At 39.4% G+C, this 24,543-nt stretch overlaps 1 protein-coding gene across 5 annotated transcripts in view; it reads left to right on the top strand.

The window, feature by feature from the left end:
* Positions 1 to 1,761: 1,761 nt before the first annotated feature.
* Positions 1,762 to 24,543, top strand: part of sox2 (SRY-box transcription factor 2) — a 172,578-nt gene continuing 149,796 nt past the window's right edge. For all 5 annotated transcript variants that reach the window (XR_012098388.1, XR_012098389.1, XR_012098387.1 and 2 more), the window contains exon 1: positions 1,762 to 2,662. Coding sequence is in view for 2 of the 5 variants with exons in the window: in XM_073041246.1 (XP_072897347.1) it covers positions 1,975 to 2,662 (688 nt within the window). In the remaining 3 variants the exon portion in view is untranslated. The remainder of the gene's footprint in view (positions 2,663 to 24,543) is intronic.

Genomic DNA, 24,543 nt, shown 5'->3' with positions numbered 1-24,543 from the left:
GAAAAATGAATTCGAATTCAATTACTTCAGAAGAGGATACTTTCTTTTTAACAACAAACTAATTCACAATTTACATTGATCACAATTTGTGACTATGATAAATATGATTTTCCGGCTAAAATATTTCCCTCTAAACGGTAGAGTGTGGATGTGGCACAATTGAGGGGATTCTGCCAGCAGACGGCGATATTAACACACGCTTGCCACTACGGGTAACTCCGAGGTCTATTTCAAAGGGAAGTAATTTGCAATATAAACGAATAATTTATTACTATTCTTATAGGTTACAAAAGTGTTACGGATGTAGATAGCAAGATAACAAGGTTTACAAATAGGTTTGCATGTGGTGTCATTGCCGTAGTGTACAGCTGTTAACTCGTAAAAAATACAAATCTAGACTTTGTGGCTATCGAATGTATTCTAACCAAATGACATAAATTATTCTGCTCAACCAAAAGATCAAGTTTCTGATGTAAACAAAAAATTGAACTTATTAAGTTAGTCATCGTTAAAGATCATGCATGAAATGTATTTGACCATGATATACAGAATCAGTCTAGTTTTTCAGACGAAGTTCTTTCGTAGCTAATCGGGAAAAAATTGTAGTCTTTCAAGTAGCGTAAACAGTGAAATACCATTAGTCTTTTTATTTGTGTTCAAGTGCATTTTGGTGAAAAGGTCCAAACAACAGTGGGGAAGTAAACTTATACCAGTCTTTGTTAGCTACAGTGTACTGATAACAAGAGGAACAAAACTACCTATTTGTAATGGACGTGCTAGTCTTTATATTGGCATTGATGTTTTCTCCATTCAAATTCCTACATTCGGTCAAAGAAGACTCGATTAAATTACAATTCATGTGTTAACAAAAATCGAGAAAACAAAACAAAATTTAAAACAAAGGGAATTTACGATTGCGTCTTCTAAAGTGTGGATTCGTTCGAAGTACCTTAGTACTTGAAAATGGTGATTTATTTATTTTCGGTTTAAGAAATGAGAAACTGCAGAACAGCATAAAGGAAATCTGGAACAACTGAATTGTAGGTGACCATTTAAACCATCGATGTAAATTAGATGATCAAACCATTAGGTCTGAGTTAGTCGGATCGCAGCAAGTGAAATTTATTTAGTTATTTCAACAAACTAAATTATTCATCAAATTCTTCCCCTTTGAATTGTCTGTGAAATCTTAAATCGTAAAATCCACTACCTTTCTTAGTCATTTCTTTTAATCGCCGCTGACTTTGCATTCTTGCATTAATATATAAATTAGAGGCAGTTATTCTGCGGCCATTTCCCCCTCCCTGCCCCCGCTCTCTGCGAACACGGACCGATGCCGTTGCTAAGGGAACTTTTCAGGCTTGAATATAGGACGCGCCAGTTGTTGGGGGCTGAAGCAAGCGGCCTGTGATTGGCATCTAGTGGAGCTGTCAGTCAAACGCCTTTGGGGACAGACACCTGCAGCGGCGGCGCCATTTTCCGCCCGCTTCCTGCGAACAGCGCAGGTGACGGAAGAACTTAATAAGATGCTTGGGCCGCTGATTGGCTGGCAGAACTCTTCTACGGGGGGGGGGGAGTTGGCTTGAGCCCCGCCCTTTTATCGCTCTGCCGCCTGAGAGTAGCGCTGAAGCCGGGCCCCGCCCTCTCTTATGCTAATACAAACTGCCAGGCTGTCACTCTGTGCCTGCAGCCCGCTCTGATTGGCTGCAGCAAAGCCATTTATTGTCTGACAGCCCCCATCACATGGATGGTTGTCTATTAACTTGTTCAAAAAACTATCACGAGTTGTCAGCGTCTCCTTTCTCTCTGTACGCTGGAAAGTGCCAGTTGTTGGTTCTGTAAGTTGCAAGAGTAACGAAAGCCCAACAAACTCCATACTTGTTCCTTTCTGTTTCGGACTTAACGAGAAAAGTTTCTTTTTCCCAACTAAACAACATTCAAACCAAAAAGCAGAGCTCTCAGACATCAGGTTGAATGTACAACATGATGGAAACCGATCTCAAACCTCCCGCCCCACAACAAACTTCGGGGGGAACAGGCAACTCGAACACGGCGGGAAACAACGCGAAAAACAGCCCGGACAGGGTGAAGAGACCCATGAACGCGTTTATGGTGTGGTCGAGAGGGCAGCGGCGGAAAATGGCCCAAGAAAACCCCAAGATGCACAACTCGGAGATCAGCAAGAGGCTCGGGGCCGAGTGGAAACTTTTATCCGAGGCCGAGAAGAGGCCGTTCATCGACGAAGCCAAGCGGCTGCGAGCCTTGCACATGAAGGAGCACCCGGATTATAAATACCGGCCCCGGAGGAAAACCAAGACCCTGATGAAAAAGGACAAGTACACCCTACCAGGCGGCCTGCTGGCTCCCGGCGCCAATGCCATGAACGCGGGAGTCGGGGTCGGCGTCGGGGCCGCGGTCAACCAGCGAATGGACGGTTACGCTCACATGAACGGCTGGACGAACGGGGGCTACAGCATGATGCAGGAGCAGCTCGGCTACTCCCAGCACCAGGGCCTGAATGCTCACAACGTGGCCCAGATGCAGCAGATGCACCGCTACGATATGAGCGCTCTGCAGTACAACTCAATGACCAGCGCTCAGACCTACATGAATGGCTCACCCACCTACAGCATGTCCCCAGCCTACACACAGCAAAGCACAGGTATGGCTCTGGGATCAATGGGGTCGGTGGTTAAATCAGAGTCGAGCACAAGCCCCCCAGTCACTACTCACTCTCGGGGTCCGCCGTGTCAGGGGGACCTACGGGACATGATTAGCATGTACCTGCCCGGAGCCGAGGTGCCCGAACCCACCGCTCAGAGTAGACTGCATATGCCCCAGCATTACCAGAGCGCACCTGTCCCAGGGACGGGCATAAACGGCACACTTCCTCTAACACATATGTAAAACTGTAAACAAACAAAACTCAAAGATCGGACTTCTTTGGACTATTTTTGTACAGAATAATACTTGCAGAAAGAACTTGTATAGAACTTGGAGAAGGGGGAGGGGGATCTTAATACTTTAAAACAACTATAGTCCTATGATTCCTTGGTAGAAACTTTGCGAAAAGTTTGCAAAAGTCTTTGCCGGTAATATTTTAGAGCTAGTCTCAGATAAGGAAAAAGAAGTTTTATTATACATGCAACTTTTTTGTACAGTATTTATCAAGAGAAACGGCAATCAAAATGTCCACAGTTTGTAAACTGAGAAATTGCCAATTTTTATAACAGTTCGCAGGTGTAAGCTACTGTGCATTTGCTCTTGTTAACACAATGCAGCGGAAGGGAAAGGAATAACTGGAAATGGACATTTTAATTGATCTGGTATTATACGAAAGTGAAATGATTGAGTCTCCGATTTTACGAACTGTTGTGTGGAGTTTTCACGAAAACGGGCGGAATTTTAGATTGTACTAATTTTTTTTATTCATTGTTAAAAAGCAGCAAAAAAAAGGCCTGCAGGTCGAAATCCTTGTTGATTAATTTATAGTCAGTTTGTTTTTCATATTTTCATCTTGTTCCGAAACTGAAAACATGAAGTTACTGTGTTTGAATTATTTTCTTATGGTTTGTAATATTTCTGTAAATTTATTGTGACAATATTTTAAGTTTTCTCATTTTCCGTAGTGTATTGTGCAACTCGGCTCTGTATTATTTGACTCAGTCTGCCGACCAGTCCATGTATATAATTAACTAATACAGCCTTATAACAGAACATTTCGACCTTACGTTTTTTTTCCATTATGCAGAGTTTGAGATGAATAAATTTTGCAAATTTAGACACTTGAGTTCCGTTTGAGTTGTGGAGTTATTTTATTGCTCTCTGCTTTATATCTGCGCTGTTGGGTTGGTGGAATCCCCAAAACAAAGGTGCCTGAATTTTAATGAGTGATAAAGAAAATACAACAAATTATATGTTCATAAGAACTAAATTCTAGCGTGTTGCTTCTTTTAGTTCTAGTTAGTTCAATCTGTCAAACTTAACACTTTAAGCTCTACAGTGAGCGCGTTTATACCCCTCCCCCACATGCTGGCAATTAAAAATATCAACTTTTGACCTGTTACAGACCTATAACGTGCTCTGCTTCTGTTCATCACAGATCTTAATTCATATAAAAGGAGCCTGGAAGTGAAATGATCAGCTATAGAGGCCCGTTTTTTGTTTGGCCGTTACTTGCCCCCAGGTGACCAGGAAAAAATATTTAACTTTGATATTTATATATATTATAAATATGTATACGATTATCCTTCGGTTCAAAAGCATTAACCTACCCTGTAATTAAACATTCTTATTGGGACGATATGGAAAGAGGCTCTCTTTGAAAAGTCTTGTATATGTTTTGCCAGAAGCCATCGACAAGGAAAGAGCCCCCGGGAGAAGTTGAGAGGCGCTGGAAGCCGTGTTAAAGCGCGTGAAGGGAGCATTTTACTGCAGAATGTCGAGGGTTTTTTTCTCTCTAATCCTGTTTCTGTATTCCCAGCGGGGGTTGGAGATTGATTCTGCACAGTAACGCAGTTTGGAAAAAACTCTGCGTTACATATCAACTATCGACATCAGTCAAATTCTCGAAGCTTCCAGTAAAGAAAAAAAATACTGGTCCATGCAGTAACGTTGTGAGCACTTCCCTCTCCCGATCCCAACGAAAATTTGGAGAGAGTGTGAATATTCTTTCTGCTGCTTCAGAATTAGTTACAGTGTTTATCGTGATAATTTAACTCCCTTACGGGAGAAAATATTAACATGCTATAATTTTTCAGTTCAAGTAAATTATAAGTCACGGTTTTTGATAATCATTTTGCGGTATAAGTATTACTAAAGTGAAAGAGCAGTACTTTGATATGTATCCATCTAGGCCAATGAAGTTCACTACAGCTGCCGTTTAGAACAACAAATGAAATCTAACAAATATTTCTGGATCATTTCTAACCACAGGCACTATTTCTTACTGAAGTGATGACATACTTGATTTCACTATTCCTGATGAAATTGAATCTCGATATTTTAACTGGAACGGTGGGACCTTATGAAGCTTAGAAAAAAATACGTACCATTTTTAGAGGGTGATAATAATGATCTATTTGGAAAGTTGCGAGACACTTTTAAACCTGTTGATAGCCAGAGGAAGAAGGACAAATAATATTTTCCTTTAATATGTCTCTTGTGCTTAATATTTGAATTGTTATTTTTCAAAGGAATCCGGATTCTAACAAGAAGGGAATAGCAAAAGTTTTGCAGCCACTTGAGAACTGGGAGGAGTTTAGTAACAGGTACACGTACAAACACACACACACACACACACACACACACACACACACACACACACACACACACACACACACACACACACACACACACACACACACACACACACACACACACACACACACACACACACACTATTGTCCCTTTTTAAATGCCCTGTTAAACAGAGGCCCGGGTTTCTGCATGGCACCAAAGGAATTTGAGAATTGCACAGCATGTGTGATGCATAAGGGATTATTCATGTGGTGATGGTTGCAATTGGCCTCTCATGTACATAAGAAAGAAGTGTACTGAATGTGGCCTTAACGTTCCCGCGTTCATTTAAAAGGAGCAGTTCCGTGGCTCTAACAATTATGGGATAAATTATACATTGCGAAAGGTGTTTCCTCTGATACCGATGTGAAATTATACCAGTTTCTCAGTTAAGTAGATGTTGCCGGGTTTCCTCAATTTCCAACATAAAATTGTTAGCTAATTTCAGTAATACAAATCATGAATTAACAAAATGACACTGTTATTACTCTACATTTTCAAGGATGAATTGTAGAATTCTATATTTAAAGAGTCATATAAAATTCACTACGGAGTAGGGTTTATATCCATTGAATTTGCCGAATGGAAAATCACCTCCATTATGAATATTTCCATTGCAATTTATGATCCATGGTTTCCGGGCGAACTTGTTTAATGTTAAATCAAACGACGCGCTAGTGCGAGGAGAATTTGTATTTTCGCACTCGTCGTCCTATACAGGCAGATCACTACAGCATGCGAAGCTAAAACTCCGTTGTCAACAGTGTCAAGCGCGTCTTTGCCGGACAGGGTCAGACAGCTTTGGTCAAATTAATTATTGATAAAATCTATAGACGCAGTTCTGGACAGACTATTCCGAAGAAGGCTTAACGTCCCACTGATTTTCTCCGCCCCTATCCAAATGATCTTAAATAGGCTTTCGTGAGTGAAAGTATAGCGAGCACTGTAAACTCCGTGAATGATTGTTATTTAAAAGTAAAATACAAGATTATTGATAAATCATTATGATAATCCTGCGTTAATGATTGGCCTTGTATTCTATCTTTCTCAGAATTTTGACACGTATATTATAATAAAAGGTGTTTTATGGAACAACTCCACTAAACAAATATGTTAGGATAAAAAGCTAGGGTAATTGTTGGATAAGATTACCTGACAATAATATACATTGAATGAGAATAGATAAGCTAACGGAACATGAACTAATAATTACAATGCTGTATTAAATCAGCTAGGAGGTCTCAAACGAGACCTTTGTGTCCTGGTCCACTGAGGGTTTCCAGCTGACAGCTTTTTGACAGAAAATAGCTTAAAACCTGCCTAGTGCCTCGGAGGGACAGGCAATACCTCTTAAGTGGATGTGTGATGGGATTCTCATTTAAAACCACTACATAGGGACAATTTAAATGCCGCCGTTATACTAAATAGGTTTAACTTTCAATAACTCACCAGCACTTGGATGGAGCCGAAAAGTAATAATAAATAAACTCAAATCAGAATGTGGAGATTTGCTGTTTGTGTAGGGGACTGAAACTGACAGGAGGTGCAACTTACAACACGTCAACAGGAAAACTTGCAGCAGAACCCAAGGGGCTGATTATGGCGCAACAGGTGCCACCTTTCCAGTCCGATTGCTGTTTCCATTTGAAAAACGGAACGAGTTCTCATTTCTGTCAGTCGTCAGCAGAATCGGACGCTAAAAATACAGTGTTCCATTCAAAAGAAAATCTTATCACAATTTTGTCACTTCTTCAACTGGTTATAGTACTTACTTTATATCCAGTCATATTCTGTACATGCTTCCGAAGATATAATTACTATAATCTAACTAACGAAAGGGGGGGGGGGGGATCTTTAAATGTATCATAGTTTTTATTATTTTTTCTTATTCGGCTCCCAAATTTACGTTTTGTGTTGGATTATTTGGCTAATTGAAACTTTAATTGCTCGATTAAAACTATCTCGTTGTATATCTTGGTTGGTTAACTTTTATCTTTTTATTGAACACCGCAGCGAGCGAAATAAGGGAAACATGGCGCAGATCAACTTCAATCACGGCTCCCATTTTTTTTTTGTCAGATTTTGAGGCCTGGCAATTAAATGAAATGCTTAAACTAGCACCGAGTATATGTCATTAGCAATGCTTCACCAATCAACCGCAGTAGGGATTGAGTAGAATCAGGGGTGACATTTCCTGTATTGTCGATATATATCGCGTTCTATGAGAGATACAGAGTTATCTTCAATTTGATTCACAGTAAATCGTCTTTAAAGAAACACCAGAAGCTGGGCGGAGTTCGACACGATATACCAATTTAAGCGTTCACGTTTAGGATTTTTTTAAACTCGTGGATAAATATTTGCATTTTCACTATGTTGTATTTTGCTGGTCTTTTTTATTCCCTTCAAAAACAATGAGAAAGAGTGGATGGCCGCTTCAGGAGCCTGAGTAAAGTCGGCGCTGGCAACGGGCAGGTTCATATACTGACGTCATCGCCCTTTGCGAGTTGGCTCCCAGTTTCCCACGGTTCAAAATTTGGAATCTATTCCCCAACAAATCCCCCCACTCCCAACTCCGCCCCACCTTCCCTCGATACCAATTTAAGCAAGTTTGTTTCAGCGATATCTCATGGCGTTTTTATATATTGTCCTGGCGGGTGTTCGCATTGAGGGGCAAATTTTGTGTTCTTGATGGATGTAAAAAATTTATTTTCATCGTTCTCTTTAATAGAATCCTTTAAAACAGCATGTCAGGTTCTCTGTGTTTATGGAATTCGCACATTTCTTATTTCGAAAAAAAAAGAACAATGTGACTGGAGTCTTTTCATTTGGGTTCTGAGCTGATGTGAGTTGTAGATCACCAGCCTCCCTGTACCCCAACCAACAAACTGAGAAAGGTACGTTTTGGATGGACTGAACTCTCCGAATCTACCCTGTGGAGTTTCGTTCAATTTCACGCCAGCTATTCGATATTAACCCTCTCCATGCCACAGTTCATTGTCTTTGCACTTTACACCTGGCTATAATAAACCGACTAAAAGCAAAATAGCAACATATATCGTGTGTGGAGAGAATAGACACAATTAGATCTCAGTTTACTACTATTTTAGATTAATCGACGACTCCTCTTGTAATCTGGAACAAGTCGTACTCCTCACTTTGTAATTCAGATTTCACTGATACTGCCGACCTGGTTTCCATAAACCAGTACAAGATAAACCGCAGGTGAAAGTAACAAAGCAAGCATAGATTTTAGCTGTGACGGCCTCTATGTCTTGTAGTCCTAATCTTACTGCATCCAAAATAACTATGTAACATTTTGTCAATTATTTGCTAAAGATTGCAAAATTCCCTGAAATGATTAATGCAATATTTAGATTGTACCTTTCGTGATTTATATTTATATCTATTATGGAACTAACGTACACATTGGAAGTGGCGCCATAAGGTAACTATAGTTCATGTAGTGGGGACAATTGGATTCTTGTAAATCTCGCTCATTTGCACCAATCAGTGGTTTTAGTTGATGGTCAGAGTGAATAGTCTACCCGAGGGACTTTTTAAGAAGAAGGAGTCTGATCTACATTACTCTAACGCCCCTTTCTTGAAAATGAATCATCCGTCATTTCGGGCAGTTAACGCAAAGCGTGGTTTAGATTAGGAGGACGTATTTCCGAGGTGTAATTTCTACTTCCGCATTTAAAATTCCACGAGGGCCCTGTTGAACCCAAGGGGCGAACAAGGTTTTCACCTCTTGGACGTTCACATGCAAATCTCTGGCTTCTGACTTCAGTTTCACATTAGAAAGCCACTAACAAAGCAACTCGAACCTATATAGCCAGTCGTTCTATTTTATTTTAAATGATGGAAGAAATTCAGTGGGCAAGAAAAGCACCTCTTATTCAACACAGAACAAATGGGTGAAAGGTCTCCAAAAAGAATAGCCAGTCAGCTTCTTAAAGATTGGGGTATAATTCTGTGACATTTGTGTTAAAACCGAGGTGTAACGAACTGTTAAATGTCTGTTTAACGTTTTGTGGAATGTTATTTCTTAAGATTTCTTTTTCAAATTACAGAACTTGGAAATAGCTGGCAGATAGAGGGAAAGTAATTAAGGTATTAAAACAAGCAGTGCATTCCTCCAGAGGACCTTATCAACCAGGAACAGGCTCTGCATCCCTCAATATGCTAATGTAGGAAGAATGACGTCACAGCTGCAAGTTTGTCTGCACCATTCTGGAAACAAATGTGAAGTTCCGTAAATGAAATGATATTTCCCACTCTCTCTATAATCATCAGAGTATGATATGTTGTGTTTTAAAACGTCAGCCTACTTTTATGTCATATTTTGCCGTAATTTGCTAGAATGAAATGTAACGGTTTTGGGTGACGCCTATAATTTATAATGCTTTGAAAGCAGAAGTGGAATACAGAAATAAAATAAATAAACGTTATTAAGAAGAGTATTAGTATACATAAAGCTTATTGTAAAATATGAAATAATGGAACAGAAGGTAAATCATAACTCGGCATTTTGAGTGTCTGAGTTTATCAGATGGAGAATGGGTTACAGTAGTAACAAACATACTTTCTATTCCGAGAATGCCGATAATTTGATTAATACGGTCATTTACATTCCGGAGGATGGGAGTCCGGCTAAAATAAACTGCGATAATAAATGGTTGCATTCTCCAAGTATTAAAGCCAAACGCATTATCAGTGCAGTTTTTCATGAAGACAGTGTCATCAATTCGCCTGATGGGCCATTGTCAGTTATGTTACATTGAGTTTAATTCTGGTGTTGGTAGTATGCCTAACTTCTTGTGAATTACCAAACTCAATTAAAGTTCGTTTGTTTATTTAAAAGAAACGGACAGCCGTGATGGAAACAGGGGTCTGAACATATATTTTCTTTTAATTGGCAGTATAGTGGATTTGATCTACACAGAAATATTTCATAATAATTTATGACATACTATTCAACTAACATTGGCATTAGTCCTTTTACTTAATTTTGCGTGTCCTCTCTGGCCGGTCCAGTTCAGTTAAAGATATATGTATACAGGGTTTGTGTTTTGCAGCAAGGGGTCAATAATCTGCCGATGCTCGCCAAGGACCATAAGCATAGAATTTGCACAAAAACATCACGAAGTCAACCTTCACAAAGTCATTGACCAGTATTTTGATCAGCGCTGAATGAATGAATAATTTTAAATCTTAATACAATGAATTGAGTAACACACACACACACACACACACACACACACACACACACACACACACACACACACACACACACACACACACACACACACACTCACACACACACACACACACACACACTCACACACACACACTCACACACACACACACACACACACACACACACACACACACACACACACACACACACACACACACACACACACACACACACACACTTCACTGAAGTACTGAAGGTGAATGTCTTCTTGCTTGATGATTGTTACCAGTGTGATGATAGTCATCCCATTCAGAATCAAAGACGGGATCGTGCGAAATAAAAGTTTTCGGGTACACTTTTATTTACTGTGAGAAACAAGTAAATTCAAATTAAGTATAATAAAGTTTCCTATTCTTACCCTGTCTAAGAACATTTTACCTCAGATCTTCGTTAAATCTTCTCTGAGTGGCGTTGATTAAATGAACGACAGTGTACGATCTGTGTAAAGGGCTTAATTCCAACGCACATTATGCAGCCGAGAAGAGGTCGGTTTACTTTAGGCGCCATTATTCAACGGATTATGTATGCATATGGTATCAAATACAATATGTGACAATGATGTGCAAACTGCTGATTCTGAGCTATTCTCAGTCTAATACAGTTTCCCACTTTGCACCCAAAAGTGCTACTTGATCGCTTTGTGTTTCATCTCTAAACACACCGGGGATTAATCCCCGGTATTAATACTTCCATTTTCCGTCCTAAGGGCCCCTGAAAGGATTTTAAAGTTTGCTTGGTAAACCTATTGCCTTTCAAGGCTGATTTAAATTTGTAAATCTTTATGGATGGTCTGTCACACTTCAGTTTAAATCAATAAATATTCTATGCAACCCGATTAAATTAAATGCAATAATTGTACGAAGTGAAAAGATGAACCATATAAATCTGTAAACCCGTATGTATTTCAACACATATATCTAACTTGATTTTCTGTAAATTGTTATATAACGGATGCAAATGGCAATAAATGTGAATCATATCATTATTTTCTTAGAGCATATTTTGCCTCAGTTTAGATGTCTACTAAAGGAGATGAGTGGCAGACTGATAGAATTCTGTCCTTTTATCTACACGTGTTCAAACTTTGTCCTACACCTTAAAAGTTTGAGAAGTTTATAATTGTTCGTTAAACTACTGGATATATTTTGTTTTTAGCCCGCTAAAAGAAAGAGTCACGCACAATTGAAATATTTTTTTTGTGGTCAATAGCCGGAAAAGTTCACTATTTGTTTAAGTGCATTTTTAAACGCCCAGTCGTTTTATTACTATAATGTCACACCTCGCTGCGAGAAAATAATAAAAATGCAGATTTCCATAAATACATTAATCTCTGTCGTTATGGTCGAAATAAGAGTTTAAACGTGTTTGGTTAAGATGTGTGTCCTTTCTATTTCCTGTATGCATTGGTGTCTATTGGTCGAGTCGACAAAGAGAAACCAATAATGCTCAATCATAACAGTAATATCACGATCTCGTACTTTAAAGGCTAGCATATTGTTTGATTACTAATTCGAGTTAATGCGATCTTTATGGAAACATAAGAGCGGATAATTGCCTCTTTTTCTGAGCAACAATATAAATCACAATCGCTTTATTATTTAATAACGTCAAACGCTTCGTTGGATTGGCTCCGACAGGGAAGACCTTTTTTCTGCGCAGTGTTGTCGGGAAATACAATGCAGATCTAATTGTGGAGATTTTTTAAGTTGGCTCCTGTAAATGAACAACAGAGATATGGAAGTTCCAACAGATGTCTGCAGTTCTGCTCTGACACACACAGCCACACACAGACTCTGACGACCTATAGAAGAATTTTTGCACCGGATGCCTAGCAACAGTCTAAATCTTTCTCAGACAAATGCACTCGTTTCCCCGGTTGCTAGAGAGCACTTCAAACTGCAGAAAAGGTTATATTGTGTTAACCAGGGCAGTGCGTTTTGCAATTCTTATTGTGCGGTTCTGTACACATTGAGTCACGTAATCTGAAAGGTGAAAAAAATATATATGGAAAGTCAGCGTTGTGAATTTCACTGCATGTGAACTGAAATGGCAAAGCTTGCTTAAAATAAAAACGACCGAGTAAGACTCGCAATAAAGTATTTCATGTCATCATGTACCATCTTACCATTCAACTTCTGTCAAATTTTGTTTGACCAAAACCAGGTCAAAGCAATATGTCACAGAACCAAGCAAGGTAACTCAAATGTTTCATCAGACAAGTATATTTTAATATAAGACCTGTTGATCCAGAAAGCACATTTTCACTGCTCAGTGCACCTGTTACCAGCTATTTGACTTTTGTTGGAGCTTGTACTAGAACACTAACAGTAGAAGCTCACAGTACCGTTTATTGAAACAGAAAGCACACATGAGCATACGGCCTTCCTAATCCTGCTGAGCATTTTGACGATTGGATTGATATAGCATAATAAATCTAGTGATTAGAATCAAGATAATACCGGCACTGGTCACAAGGCTTCTCTAGAGATGCGTCAGTACAATCATTTGTTTACATTTTAAATGGTACCATAATTGCCAGCCCAAACTACAACCTTATATATTCGCGAGGGAGCTGGGGTTGGAGAGGTGGAGGTATTTAGCAGAGCGTTACAGCTTCATGTTTTACATATCCGTAAGTGGTTTCTGCATGGTCCCATTCTCAGCCAGCCAGTACATGGCGCCCAAATACGTCACATCGAGCTACAGCACAATGGATTTTAAACTTGTTTTGAAGCGACTCATCTTAATGTCAGAAGGAAAGTGGCGGAAGCAACGTTTCTCTGAAAGCATCAGCTGTTGATTAAGGCTTTCAAATGCTAGTTGCGGTTATACTCAAGGAGGCGGGAAATAGAATAGGTTGGGACAAGTCGGTACAGGTGGCCCCTCAACTCTGGGAGCCAGGACAGTGACCTAACTGATCAGTTGTTCCGAGGGTCCCGCCGCGCCTGCGTCAGCGGCCACAACCGTATCAGAGTGGCCGATGCTGTGGGGAGCATTCGCCAAGTCAAAAACTTGCTTCCTCAGTAAAAAAAAAAGTAATAAGGATGCAGCTTCTAGCACGTCACTGTTTCGCTGCCTTTTCAAATCCTTTTGTACTTGGTTTGCCACATGCATAGAACAATGCGGGCTTTTGATACCAGTGCTCCGCTCGGCAGGGTTGCGGAGATGTGTAGAACACACCAACCCTACAGTACTCCGATATCAAAAAAAATAACAGGTTACCAGGGCACAAGGATCTGGATATTGAAGACGTACAGAATAACCACCAGAAAGTTCATTCACTTTTTTTTTACTAGTATTGCAATCTCTGCTACTGCCTGACGTCTGAAGGTCGAAAAAAAATCATGATAGGACACAGGGTTTCAACGAATAAAGCAAGCATTTGTTATGGAAGAGGAACGGGATATGCATCACGTTTAATCGATCTCTGTTATAGGTTATGCGAGCTGCCCAACAAGGCCGAAAACAGATCTTTGTAAATACAGTGACATACAGTGAAATGGGATATGGGTAAAACGTGACAGAAGGGGGTTACTCCTCTTGTCCGCCACTCCCTGCTTATGCACATTTCTGCAATCCGTGTTAGTATGCAAGGGCGGTTGACACCCTGTTAAGTAGATTATTTGAATTGCACTAAAATAAATTTAGATTCTGACTTTTGACTTGAAGAATAACAAAGGTACTTCATAGAAACAGCTGGACATTTCCCATCCAGCCACCCCGCGCTTCGTGCCAATCCAGAAACATATCCGGACAGATTGAAGTTATTTTGAAAATAACAGTTCTAATAAAGCCGACTTCAGAGAACAAAATGTTCGAATTGGCTTTGATTTTACCGATTTTCTTTTAAAAGTGAAAATAAAGTATTTTTTTAAATTATCAAGACAAACCTAAAGCGCAGAGTAAATTTTAACCCTAACTATTAAGCGTTTTAGAGTAGTCAGTTCTTGAAATGCAATAATTGAAAATGCATCTGCATTTAATTGCATGTATCATAAACACAAATGCATCACCCTCTCTGCGTGTCCATAATGTTGAGGATGGTGGTTAGATTTCCCCGCTGCAACCAGCCAATGCAGTCAACGTCATAGATTCATAACATAATTCCCGCACAGAATGAGGTCATTCGGGCCATCTTGCTCGGTGAAAGAGATATCGAATTAGATCTCCCACCACCACAACCCCCGCTCTCTTTCTTCATGCACTTGTGTTATGGTTCCTTTTCAGGCATATTTCCAATAACGCTTTGAAAGGTGCTGCTGAATCAGCGACAACACCTTTCAGGCGGGCATCGAGCTCAGTCAATGGCGTTGAATGCTTAAGGGCGTTGACATTTACAATTCTAGATGCACTGGAAAAAAGCTTGGAAGTAAACTTAATCGCGTCAAACATTTTGCTTTGCATTTAGAGGTGCTTTCTCGACATGAAGCGTCCCATTATCTTTTCTACTTCAATACGAATACCGAACGATGGGGAGCGAATCCTGGAACTTCTGGGTGGTTTCTGTAAAGACTATCGCAGTGGGCAAGGTACTCCAAGTCAATAAAGTGCTAGAATGGTGACTACTAAGTGATTATTGATAGGTCAGTTTCAGTATCCTGGCGACTGGCAAATAAATGATTTGGAACTTGTCCAGTGATATTTTGGACCTTATCTGCCTTCGAAGTTTCAATCGCAAGTGTGCTAATCAGCGGCCATCTGGACTTGGCAGCTTTTAGAAACTCCAACTGGCATCTGTAACAGTAATCTGAACGCTACTGTGCAGTGGACTGTTCTTCGGGCACCTGCAGTAGATGTGTGGTGCTGACATGTACCCTGCGATACAGTAGTTTGTTTTCAGTTACACTTCTTCCTCTCGTCCTTCTCCCTTTCAGTCTCTGGACAACCTTGGCACTTTCCTATGACAGAGCATGTGAATTACCAGCGTGTTTAGACTTTTTAAAACAGCAAACCAATAATCAGCCCTAATATCTCCTATCTATCTGAAGACATTGACTAATGGTTTTTAACTAAGAGGATACGATAAAAATTGAAATACTCAATACTTAACTAAACTCTGAAATTGTTGAAATCACACATGTGTGAAGAGACAATAATTAATATTTCGGGTATTGACCTTCTTTCTCCACCGAAGGTCTTCAATCATACTTTCAGAGTTTCAACTTCAGAAGTTTTGTACTTTGACTTTATTTACATTAGTAGATCTGAGATGAAAAAAGCGAATTTCCTCTGCCTCCGAATGCCCAGAGATGGCGTGGTGCTCTGACTTATATATATATATATATACGCACACACACACGCACAGAAGAGCATACACGCACCTAATCAATGCACATTTATAGGAAAGGTGCTATGCGAAAATCATATCGAAAAAATCTGGGATAGCAGTGAGCAAAAACATTAGCAACGTCTTTTAAATATGTGTGTGTGTTGGGGTCGGGAGAAGGAACAATTTCAGCGCATGGCGTTCACCACGTTGTTCCTCATCCTGGAGTGACGCGGATTTCATTCAAATAAACATTATCTCTTCCCCCCCCCCCCCTCCCCGTTATAGCATATATTATAGAGTGGGGCGGGGCAGGATGGGTGGGAGTGGTTCAGGCTGCCCGTTTAGCTTAAAATGTCGTTCTGAGACCTACGTTTTTATTATAATGCCTCATGAATAGTATGAATAAGTAATGAGTATCTGGCGCCTCAGATATTTCCCATTTTGTTCCCAAGCATCAAGCTTCTGCGCGGGAAATCAGATTTCCGGCGCGATGGCAGGAAAATTCACATTGACTCTGCACAGTTCTTCCATTGTTGGCTTCCACATTTATTATATGGTTCTAAAACGTATAACACATGGCAGTTTAAAACACAAAAAAACCCCTATCATTGGTTCATTTTGAATTCTTAATATGGTTTAACCACATTCACACAAACACACATCTATGTCATATACACCAACTATTTGCAGGCTTAAGCTAAGATTTGAGTGTGGTGTTAGAGTTCGATTCCAGTCCGTACGAATTGAAGGCTGCACTGTCCTGTGCAAACTGGTTGAGACTTTACTAATTATAATCGTTTGAGATATTTCGTTTGATTGGATCAGATTAAACAAAACGGTTGATGAATCTTTAGATTGGATTAGCAAACGGACAATCTGGCAGTTCTAACGTTCACACAGAGAGACGCATCGTCTTACATTGAAGCCAATTACAGTAAAATGCAGTAGCTCAAGGCTGCCTTTATCACCTGTTAAAAAGCAAGTGCGACTTTGTTATACCGGAACTCTTCTTGACAAATATGTTTTTTTTTGTTTAAACTCTGAAGAAAAGTGCTTTTGTTTAAATTCAGAACAAATTTTGCAGTCTACGAGGAGTGCCTTTATAATACCCAGAAAAGGGTTTTTTTTAAACATGCGCATTACTCTTAATCAAATAATAAAGAATGGTGCGCTAACAGACACAAAAGAAACGAGTCTGTGACAGTGGGTCCCAGTGCAAGATGGAAATTCCCAGGCACAAATAATGTGGTTCTTAAATATGCTGCTAAGTGATCATTGTTTAGTTCGGAATTATATATCTTAAGACCATTCACCACTGAACGGGACAGATAGAGGATACCCCGCAGGTGCACGGTCTTACTTTGCTATCCGGACATTAATGTAGATCTTTCTCAGTCCGTTTGATCGGGCTTTTAAAATCCTATAAAACTGTCTGTGACGAAATGCCAGACCAGTATTTTCTTGAAGACTGCCTCGAGGGTACGTCCTTTGCAGCTTTAAAGATCTGTTGGAGGTATGACAAGCCTTTGCTGCGAGTGCCTGAGCATGTCAGCTTTCACTAACGATCAGATTGCGCCGAGTTTACCATTTAGTAAACATGAGACCAATAGCTGTACCTTTTGTTTCGTGTGCGATTTAATCTATTTGTGCAACCAACCTTGCTATTTCTAAAACCCTACGCCGACAATAAAATATTGAAAGATTTGTTATGTCATATATAAAACATATAATTTTTGTGTTGTACAATATGCACGGTTATGACGTTTATCCATGTGTTTACTTCTTCGCCAAGAGCTTTGCCAGTTTCAAATTCATCACCAACTTCGTGATCGACTAACTTAAAATGAATTAAAATAACAATTCAGGACAAACACGACCCAAAGAAACGCAACCTTCACTCAAACTAATTGTTTCGCACTTCGAAGCTTATAAAAATGTGGCGTCACCCTTAACCCTTTGCAAGCCTGTCAATATCATGTAGATGTACCTGCTGCTATTCAATGTTAAAAAAGAACCCACATTTTGCTAGTGAATCCTTGAACACTATTAAATAATCGGATCTGTAGACTTTAATCAGGATAAATACTGTATTTAACATCAATCGTGACCTTAAGATGGGTCAGCAGAATTGAAAAAAAAGCCAGCAGTGTCCTTTCTTGTTGACCTACGGACTTTAGTTTCAGACTATCATTAATCATATGCTTAAACTGCACAATATGCAATTAGTTGTGTTTAGCATAACTTAAAATGCTGAACTGTATTTTTGAATAGTTGCCAAGAAAGTTGGCTTTTACACGATAACATAACGGTTTTGGTATCTTATGTAACAGTGTTGTTTAACCGGGATTAGAATGGAAACTTTTTGGAAGTTTGAATTAGGATGCTTTAAATTCCCACTCATGCAATGCGAATTCATTTGCCTTCTGAGAAACAGAGACACGACTGGATGTAAGTAGATCATATTTACATGCCCACAGCAATTTAGGAACAGATATCCATTGTAGCAATACTGCACATCCGAATCAAGGAGTTGTACTCGTCATATATATTCAGCTACAGTTAAAACATGCGCCTGGAAACTTTACTGTTCCACAAACTGTCCTAACTAGCACTGGCAACCAGTCACAACCAGGATCAGAAAACAATCAAGATACTGGGAGCAAGCAGCCATACGGAATTCTATATTAGCTCCGATGAATTGAAAGAGGGGATTTTACAACACCAGCCCGCATTGTTCCCCAGATCCCTCCCAATTTCAGGCTTGACTTGCACATCCAAAGTTTGTTTGTTAATGATGCCGTTACCATCTGCCTCGCTCTACTTTCCAAAAGAAGTAAATCTCTCTTTCATTTGTCGAGAGTTGCGTTTTTCCAAGTTATCTTCTAAACATTTCAAAATAAAAAAGGAACATTTGAACGTTTTGCTGATACTTGTGTGTGCGCTCATCGTGTGCATTCTACAACCCGAAATGGCTTGGAAAGTTAAGGAGTTGATGCTTCTTATTTCCAAATCATTGTTTTATTTTTTTTCGAAACGTAACGGGTCATAAATTAAGCCACTCCGACTTCTCCTGAAGCGGGAAGGTTAGCGAGCTGGCCATAAATTAGAAAGGCAGTGCGGCAGACTGGGTGATCATTCAAGAGACAAAATGAATACACCCAAAGGAAAGGGTTGTCACTATTTGCCCTTCATCTTCTTAGAAAAAAAGACCGAAATCTGTTCTCTTACTTGCTGAAGCTAAACGTCGTAGGAGATTCGCATTTTGGGTCTGTTTCCGAGTAATGTCATCTCAACAATTTGGTGTCTTTTGCATTGAAAAGCGATTGGGGTTTTGTGTGCTTTTCGAATGAAAGCTTGACAAAAGTTGAGAAGGTTTATGTATGCGCCCCACAATGGCTCTATTTATCCGCCGCGTACAGCCTGAACCCTCAGTGAATTGGAAAACTGAGTCAAACTCAACCCTGATCGCGTGGTCTTGTTTACAACCCCAGTAGCCAAGAAAGAAAAAACCATAAAAGAAATTAAAACGATGTACATAGAGAAATGCATAGTTCTTCTCTTTGTGCTAAAAGGAGAGAGAGAGAAAAAATCCCTGGCAACTTATTAGGAGGAAGCTAGTCGCACCCTATATTCATCAGCTTGGAAACAGATGGCATTTCATGTTGCTTTTTCAGTCCCGGCTTGTTGATTTGCTACAATTATAAAGACAAGATCGATCTCTGCAGATTTTGAGTCAAATCTGCAAATGCCACAACGATTAAAAGTTTTATTTGTTTAAATGAAGATTTACATTCTCTTTGGATCAGTCAATGAAAGGTATGAATTTCGAATGACAAACTACGATTTCCCTCAAAAAATCAACAGTTGGTTATTTAAAAAGCATACAACAGTTGCTAAGGCTGAGGAGAATCCGACTTTTTTCTGTAATGATTTAGCAATTTCATTTGAGGTGGCCAACCAGTGGGGAACAATACATAGGTAAAACAAAAGTTTCCACATTCATACATATGCATGTCAATAATATTATGTAGAAGCTGAATAATTATTAAGGTCCCGTCTTCTTAGAACTGCCAACTTAACTTTATAACACATACTAACTAGGAAAACATTAACACTTCATGAAACATTGCTTCACTTATAGGTGCCAGGCATTTAAGGGTAAGGTATTCAAACAGTGACATTATCTCTCGTGGTTTGTGTAGTCAGATATAAGAATAAATCATCAAGCCCGCTATACAGGGAGTACTTGTCATTTTGTCAAAGTAGTTCATTAACTATGAATTACTCTCTAATTGTATTACAGCATAGTTAAGAGATGTCGCAGTTATTGCCTTTGCTGCAAATTTCACCGTCAATTTCAAAATAACATTTTAATTACATAAAGATTAAAAACGCCTAAATATCTGCATTTGAGTCACATTTTCATCGCGATATCAAATGCTGTACAATCCATGCGTAAATTTATATAAGGTAAATCTACTTTATAATCATGATTGCCTGAATCTTAATGTTAACTTTACTCAATTATTCGCATGACTTCACTTAAACAGTAATTTCGGTTATCCCGTTGACTACCTATTCTTTAAATGCTGCGCGAAGTTGAAACTCGATTATGGCGAATCTATAGCTCCCTTTAGTTTTTCACGATCAGATTAAAGCTTCGGTGTGGTCCGTATACAGATGACAAACGGTACTCCTACCTTCTCTATCATGGACTACACTGGAATTTACAGGAGCATTTTAATTTATCCCATAGCCTGTTTCTGAATTTTTCAAAGTACTCTATGTACACTTTCATCGCATAAAAAAATCCATTGTAATATTTTGGGAAAAGTTAGGAATATTCCAACATATTATGTAGAAAAAAATGTATTTTGAATATGAGAATTATGACAAAGAAAGTGCTTAGCCCTCTTCTTGCTGGGGCTACAGGACTAGCCGTCCAATTTATTGATAAGATCTCCGAAGATTGATAATGTTTAAGTATTAAAATGGTACATATATTACTTAATATTAAAGAACAAATTGATAACTTTCCTGTGTTCCGGACAAATCCGATACCTGAGGTTTAATGTATGTCCTATAAATCAGTCTTGGGCATTTTTTTCTAGGTAACAAATAAAAAGTAATAAAATATAAGATTATGGGACATTGATATGATAGTCTAATTAAAATCTGCACAACTTTTGAAGATTTTGTCAATGAACATAATATACAGATGGATGTCGGCTCAATGAACTGCATAATACTTAGTAAAATAAAAAAAGTACAGGTTAAACTTCCTTCTGCTGGTATGTATTTTTAATTAATCCAGTTATTATTCCAGTTCATACACACACAAAAAAACAGGGAGAATCAAACTGATGTTTGTGTTAAGGGACAATAACGGATTGTGGCGAATGTTTGAATGTTCTGAATGATAGTTTGCCAGTGTTCACTGAACTTTTCGTCCCTACCTGTACACTGGCAGAGTGGATTGGCTAATACCGCTGACGTGGAGCAAAGCCGTTAATCTGGGGAACATCATCAAATTCCTCATTACCTTTTACAGGCAGTTGCTGCAGCACCACGTAAAGCTTGTGTTGCTGTCTATTAGGAGCAGCCAGTTGATGGCTGAAATCTGCTGCAAGAAGCGTGTGCAATCGCTGAGCCTCAGGCACTGCACGTTATTATAAATAACGCGGGTTCACACGCTTATCAAGTAACGGCAGAACAACCAAGCCATTTTAATCAAGTGGTTATCTTAACCATCATTAGAGATCAGAGCGCTATCACTATGGGTCTCGTCATTGGGCTTCGCTGGAAATGACAGCTCTCTGACTAATGGGGACCAGTCAGTGGATGAGATTTCTGTATCCTGCACTAAAATTTACGCATTACCATTTCATTAAAATACACAGAAAGGAAGCATGCTTTTTAAGCAGCTATTAAGACTGATGCTTAATTGTTCAGTCGAGATCCAGAACTGAATTGCAAAGAATTCCCCAAAGTCAGGAGTCTTTTTCTGAACCTCCCTCAGAAGTGGAAACCATTAGAATGAAGTCTACTCACATTTTCTGGAAAAGTTATTTGTATAAACATTGTATTACTTAACATTCAGCAAACGTTAACTGTTCTCGGCATACTATTATGGGTTCTAGTTAGATCCGTCTGTCTTAACATTTGGCCTTTATTTCGATACGGATTTATTCAAAGTTAAAGAACCTTACCGCTTACAGTTAGTTTTCATTAGTGAAGCGGAAGTCTTGGAGCTCTGAGTCTTAATCAGTTTTTTCCCCTATTTATCTTTGGCCAATAGTAAAGCAATAAAGATGAGTAATTTAGGGTTGATTCTTAAATGTTGTTAATTTCAATTTACTTATGAAACAACAAACACAGGTTGTATGATTGTTATCTGTGCAACCCGTTTGGGAGTATGAACTTCATTCTGCAAAGACAGAAACCAAGTTTTTAAAGTATCTCATTCTCAAGGTTTTAATGAAAAATTCCATTACTACCTTTGAGGATTAAACATTAAATTAAAAAAAACATTCGAGATTTAAAACTGAAATGTCTTTTAAACAGAAGGAATTGGACTATATGTAGGAACTGTTATTCATAATAAAGAGATACAAACGCACCTTTAAAAATGTAACCGCTTTGTGCAAATTTAAACTAACATTTCAGTATTCTTTAATTAGTAAGTAGGAATTTCTCCCTATGGATGTGGATTTTAAAATATATTTAAAATGAAACTGACAAAAACATTACTTCTCAGGGCAGTTCTTTTTCGGGAAAATACAATCTGTTTTACACGCACCAATTTATTCCAAATGGCGAAACCCAAAACTTTCTCAAATGACAAGTCACGTTATCATTTTAGGGAAAGGCGGGCTGAAGATCTGTGACAGCTGAGACTCCCGCATCGATTATATGACATTATGGGTCACTTACGCTGCTGTACGCGAAGAACTATAATTCTTCGCGTACAGCAGCGTAAACGACAAGACATCTCCTTTCAGACATAATTTGAGATTAGGAGCGAGTAAATTTGTCGAATGACCGTGTATCAGATTTGTTTAACAGGTACATTGGTTGGTTGCTTCTCAGGTCCTCGATTCACGCCCAAGTAATCTTGCTGGTACAAGGCAGCTGAACTTTGAAATATTCCTGTAAGAACATGATTCGGTTGAAAATTTCTGTGATTATTCTTTTAGATCCTTTAAAGGTCGTTCCATCATTTCCAGGAACAAAGGGGATTCGGAAATGTTTTTATATTGATTATTTGTCACCGTGCATTTGTCACTTCCAATAACTTTTCCTGAAGTTTTACTTACGGGCACTTGAGCTTTTAGATCAGCTCAGCTCTTTGTATTTCTGAGTAGTTTTGTGCCAAAGGCTTAATTATCCAGTGTCCTACTTCCGACTGGCCAAATCCTGAAACAAACTATTGTGGTAGGCATCACAAGGCGAAAAGCATTACTATACAGTATCGCACCATTAATCTGTTCTCAGTTCAAGAAATACCACCCTAGAGCACTCTCCATCCAGATCGATAAAACGTCTTTGCATGTTGCTGTATTTGCGAGACGTTTACCTGTAAACCTCCGTCTTCTCATTTGCCCCGCTTTCTCTTCCCACCATTTCCAGCCCAGAACTTTATGCCTTCTTTTTACTGAAGGCGAATATTCCGCTTGACTTCACCATACTCCGACTTTTTTTCTACATGTTTCAGTGATGAGCTACTTGCGCGATCGTGATTAAATGCTTCACGAATGGAAACGATATTTGGCTTTGAAAGGTGAGCCGCAAACAAAACCCGCGTGTTTATCTGAACCGTCCAACCAACAACAACGTGGAAAGTTCACGATATAGCTTGGCGTATTGGAAATATAATTAGACTTATAGTCTGAAGTGTGTCCTGTTAAATCACCAGGACACGAATGATGGTGTCTCAAGTACTCGAAATATGCTAATATGTGTATATATATTAAGAAGCTGACGGTCAATGGATAATGCAATGGAGAAAAGGAGTCTAACAAGAACTGGACAAGAATAGTTCGCTGCTAGTAAAAGTAGTGTACGGGATCATATCCACCGTTGACTGCATTGTCCACAAAAGAGACAGATACCCACCAGGTGCCTGCAGTCATGGCTTAACTGCCCGATCCATCATCATTCAGTGCAAAACTTCGCGGAGGCAGCAGGCAAAATTCATCAGTCTCAGTTCTCGGTCACTGGGGGATGTGGCGGAGCACCACGTTGGCCCCAAACCACCTTTGAACTTGAATTAAAATACTTCGCAACACTCAATGCAATAACTGACGCGAAGTCCTTCGATATTTAATTCGAAGGTGTCGATGGGCTCAGCTCTTTTTGAATAAAATGCATGTGTTTGGAAAGTCTGCTTGACAGCGTGAGATTGCTTCGGACACCGCATGCACACGCTTTCTTTTTGCCTGTGTCGGGTCTCATCTCCCCCCCGATGTGGAAACAGGTGTTCGTGATGTGTCAGGTAGTGCAGGTCCCTCACTGCACGCCGGGAGCGCTAAATGGAGATGCGACACAAGGACGTGCATTAAGCGGTAGTGAAAATAAAAGACGGACACTAGTGTTATTTGGGGAGCAGTTGGGATGGGGTAGCGGGGTGGCGGTGTCGGGGGGAGGGGGCGGCCATAGAGATTGCTGTTGCTCGGGATCATTAGTACACGGTAGGCTGAAAAAACAGAAACCT

Source organism: Hemitrygon akajei, chromosome 3 (assembly GCF_048418815.1).
Source record: "Hemitrygon akajei chromosome 3, sHemAka1.3, whole genome shotgun sequence".
NCBI lineage: Eukaryota > Metazoa > Chordata > Chondrichthyes > Myliobatiformes > Dasyatidae > Hemitrygon > Hemitrygon akajei.
This window is presented reverse-complemented; position numbering and strand designations above follow the sequence as displayed.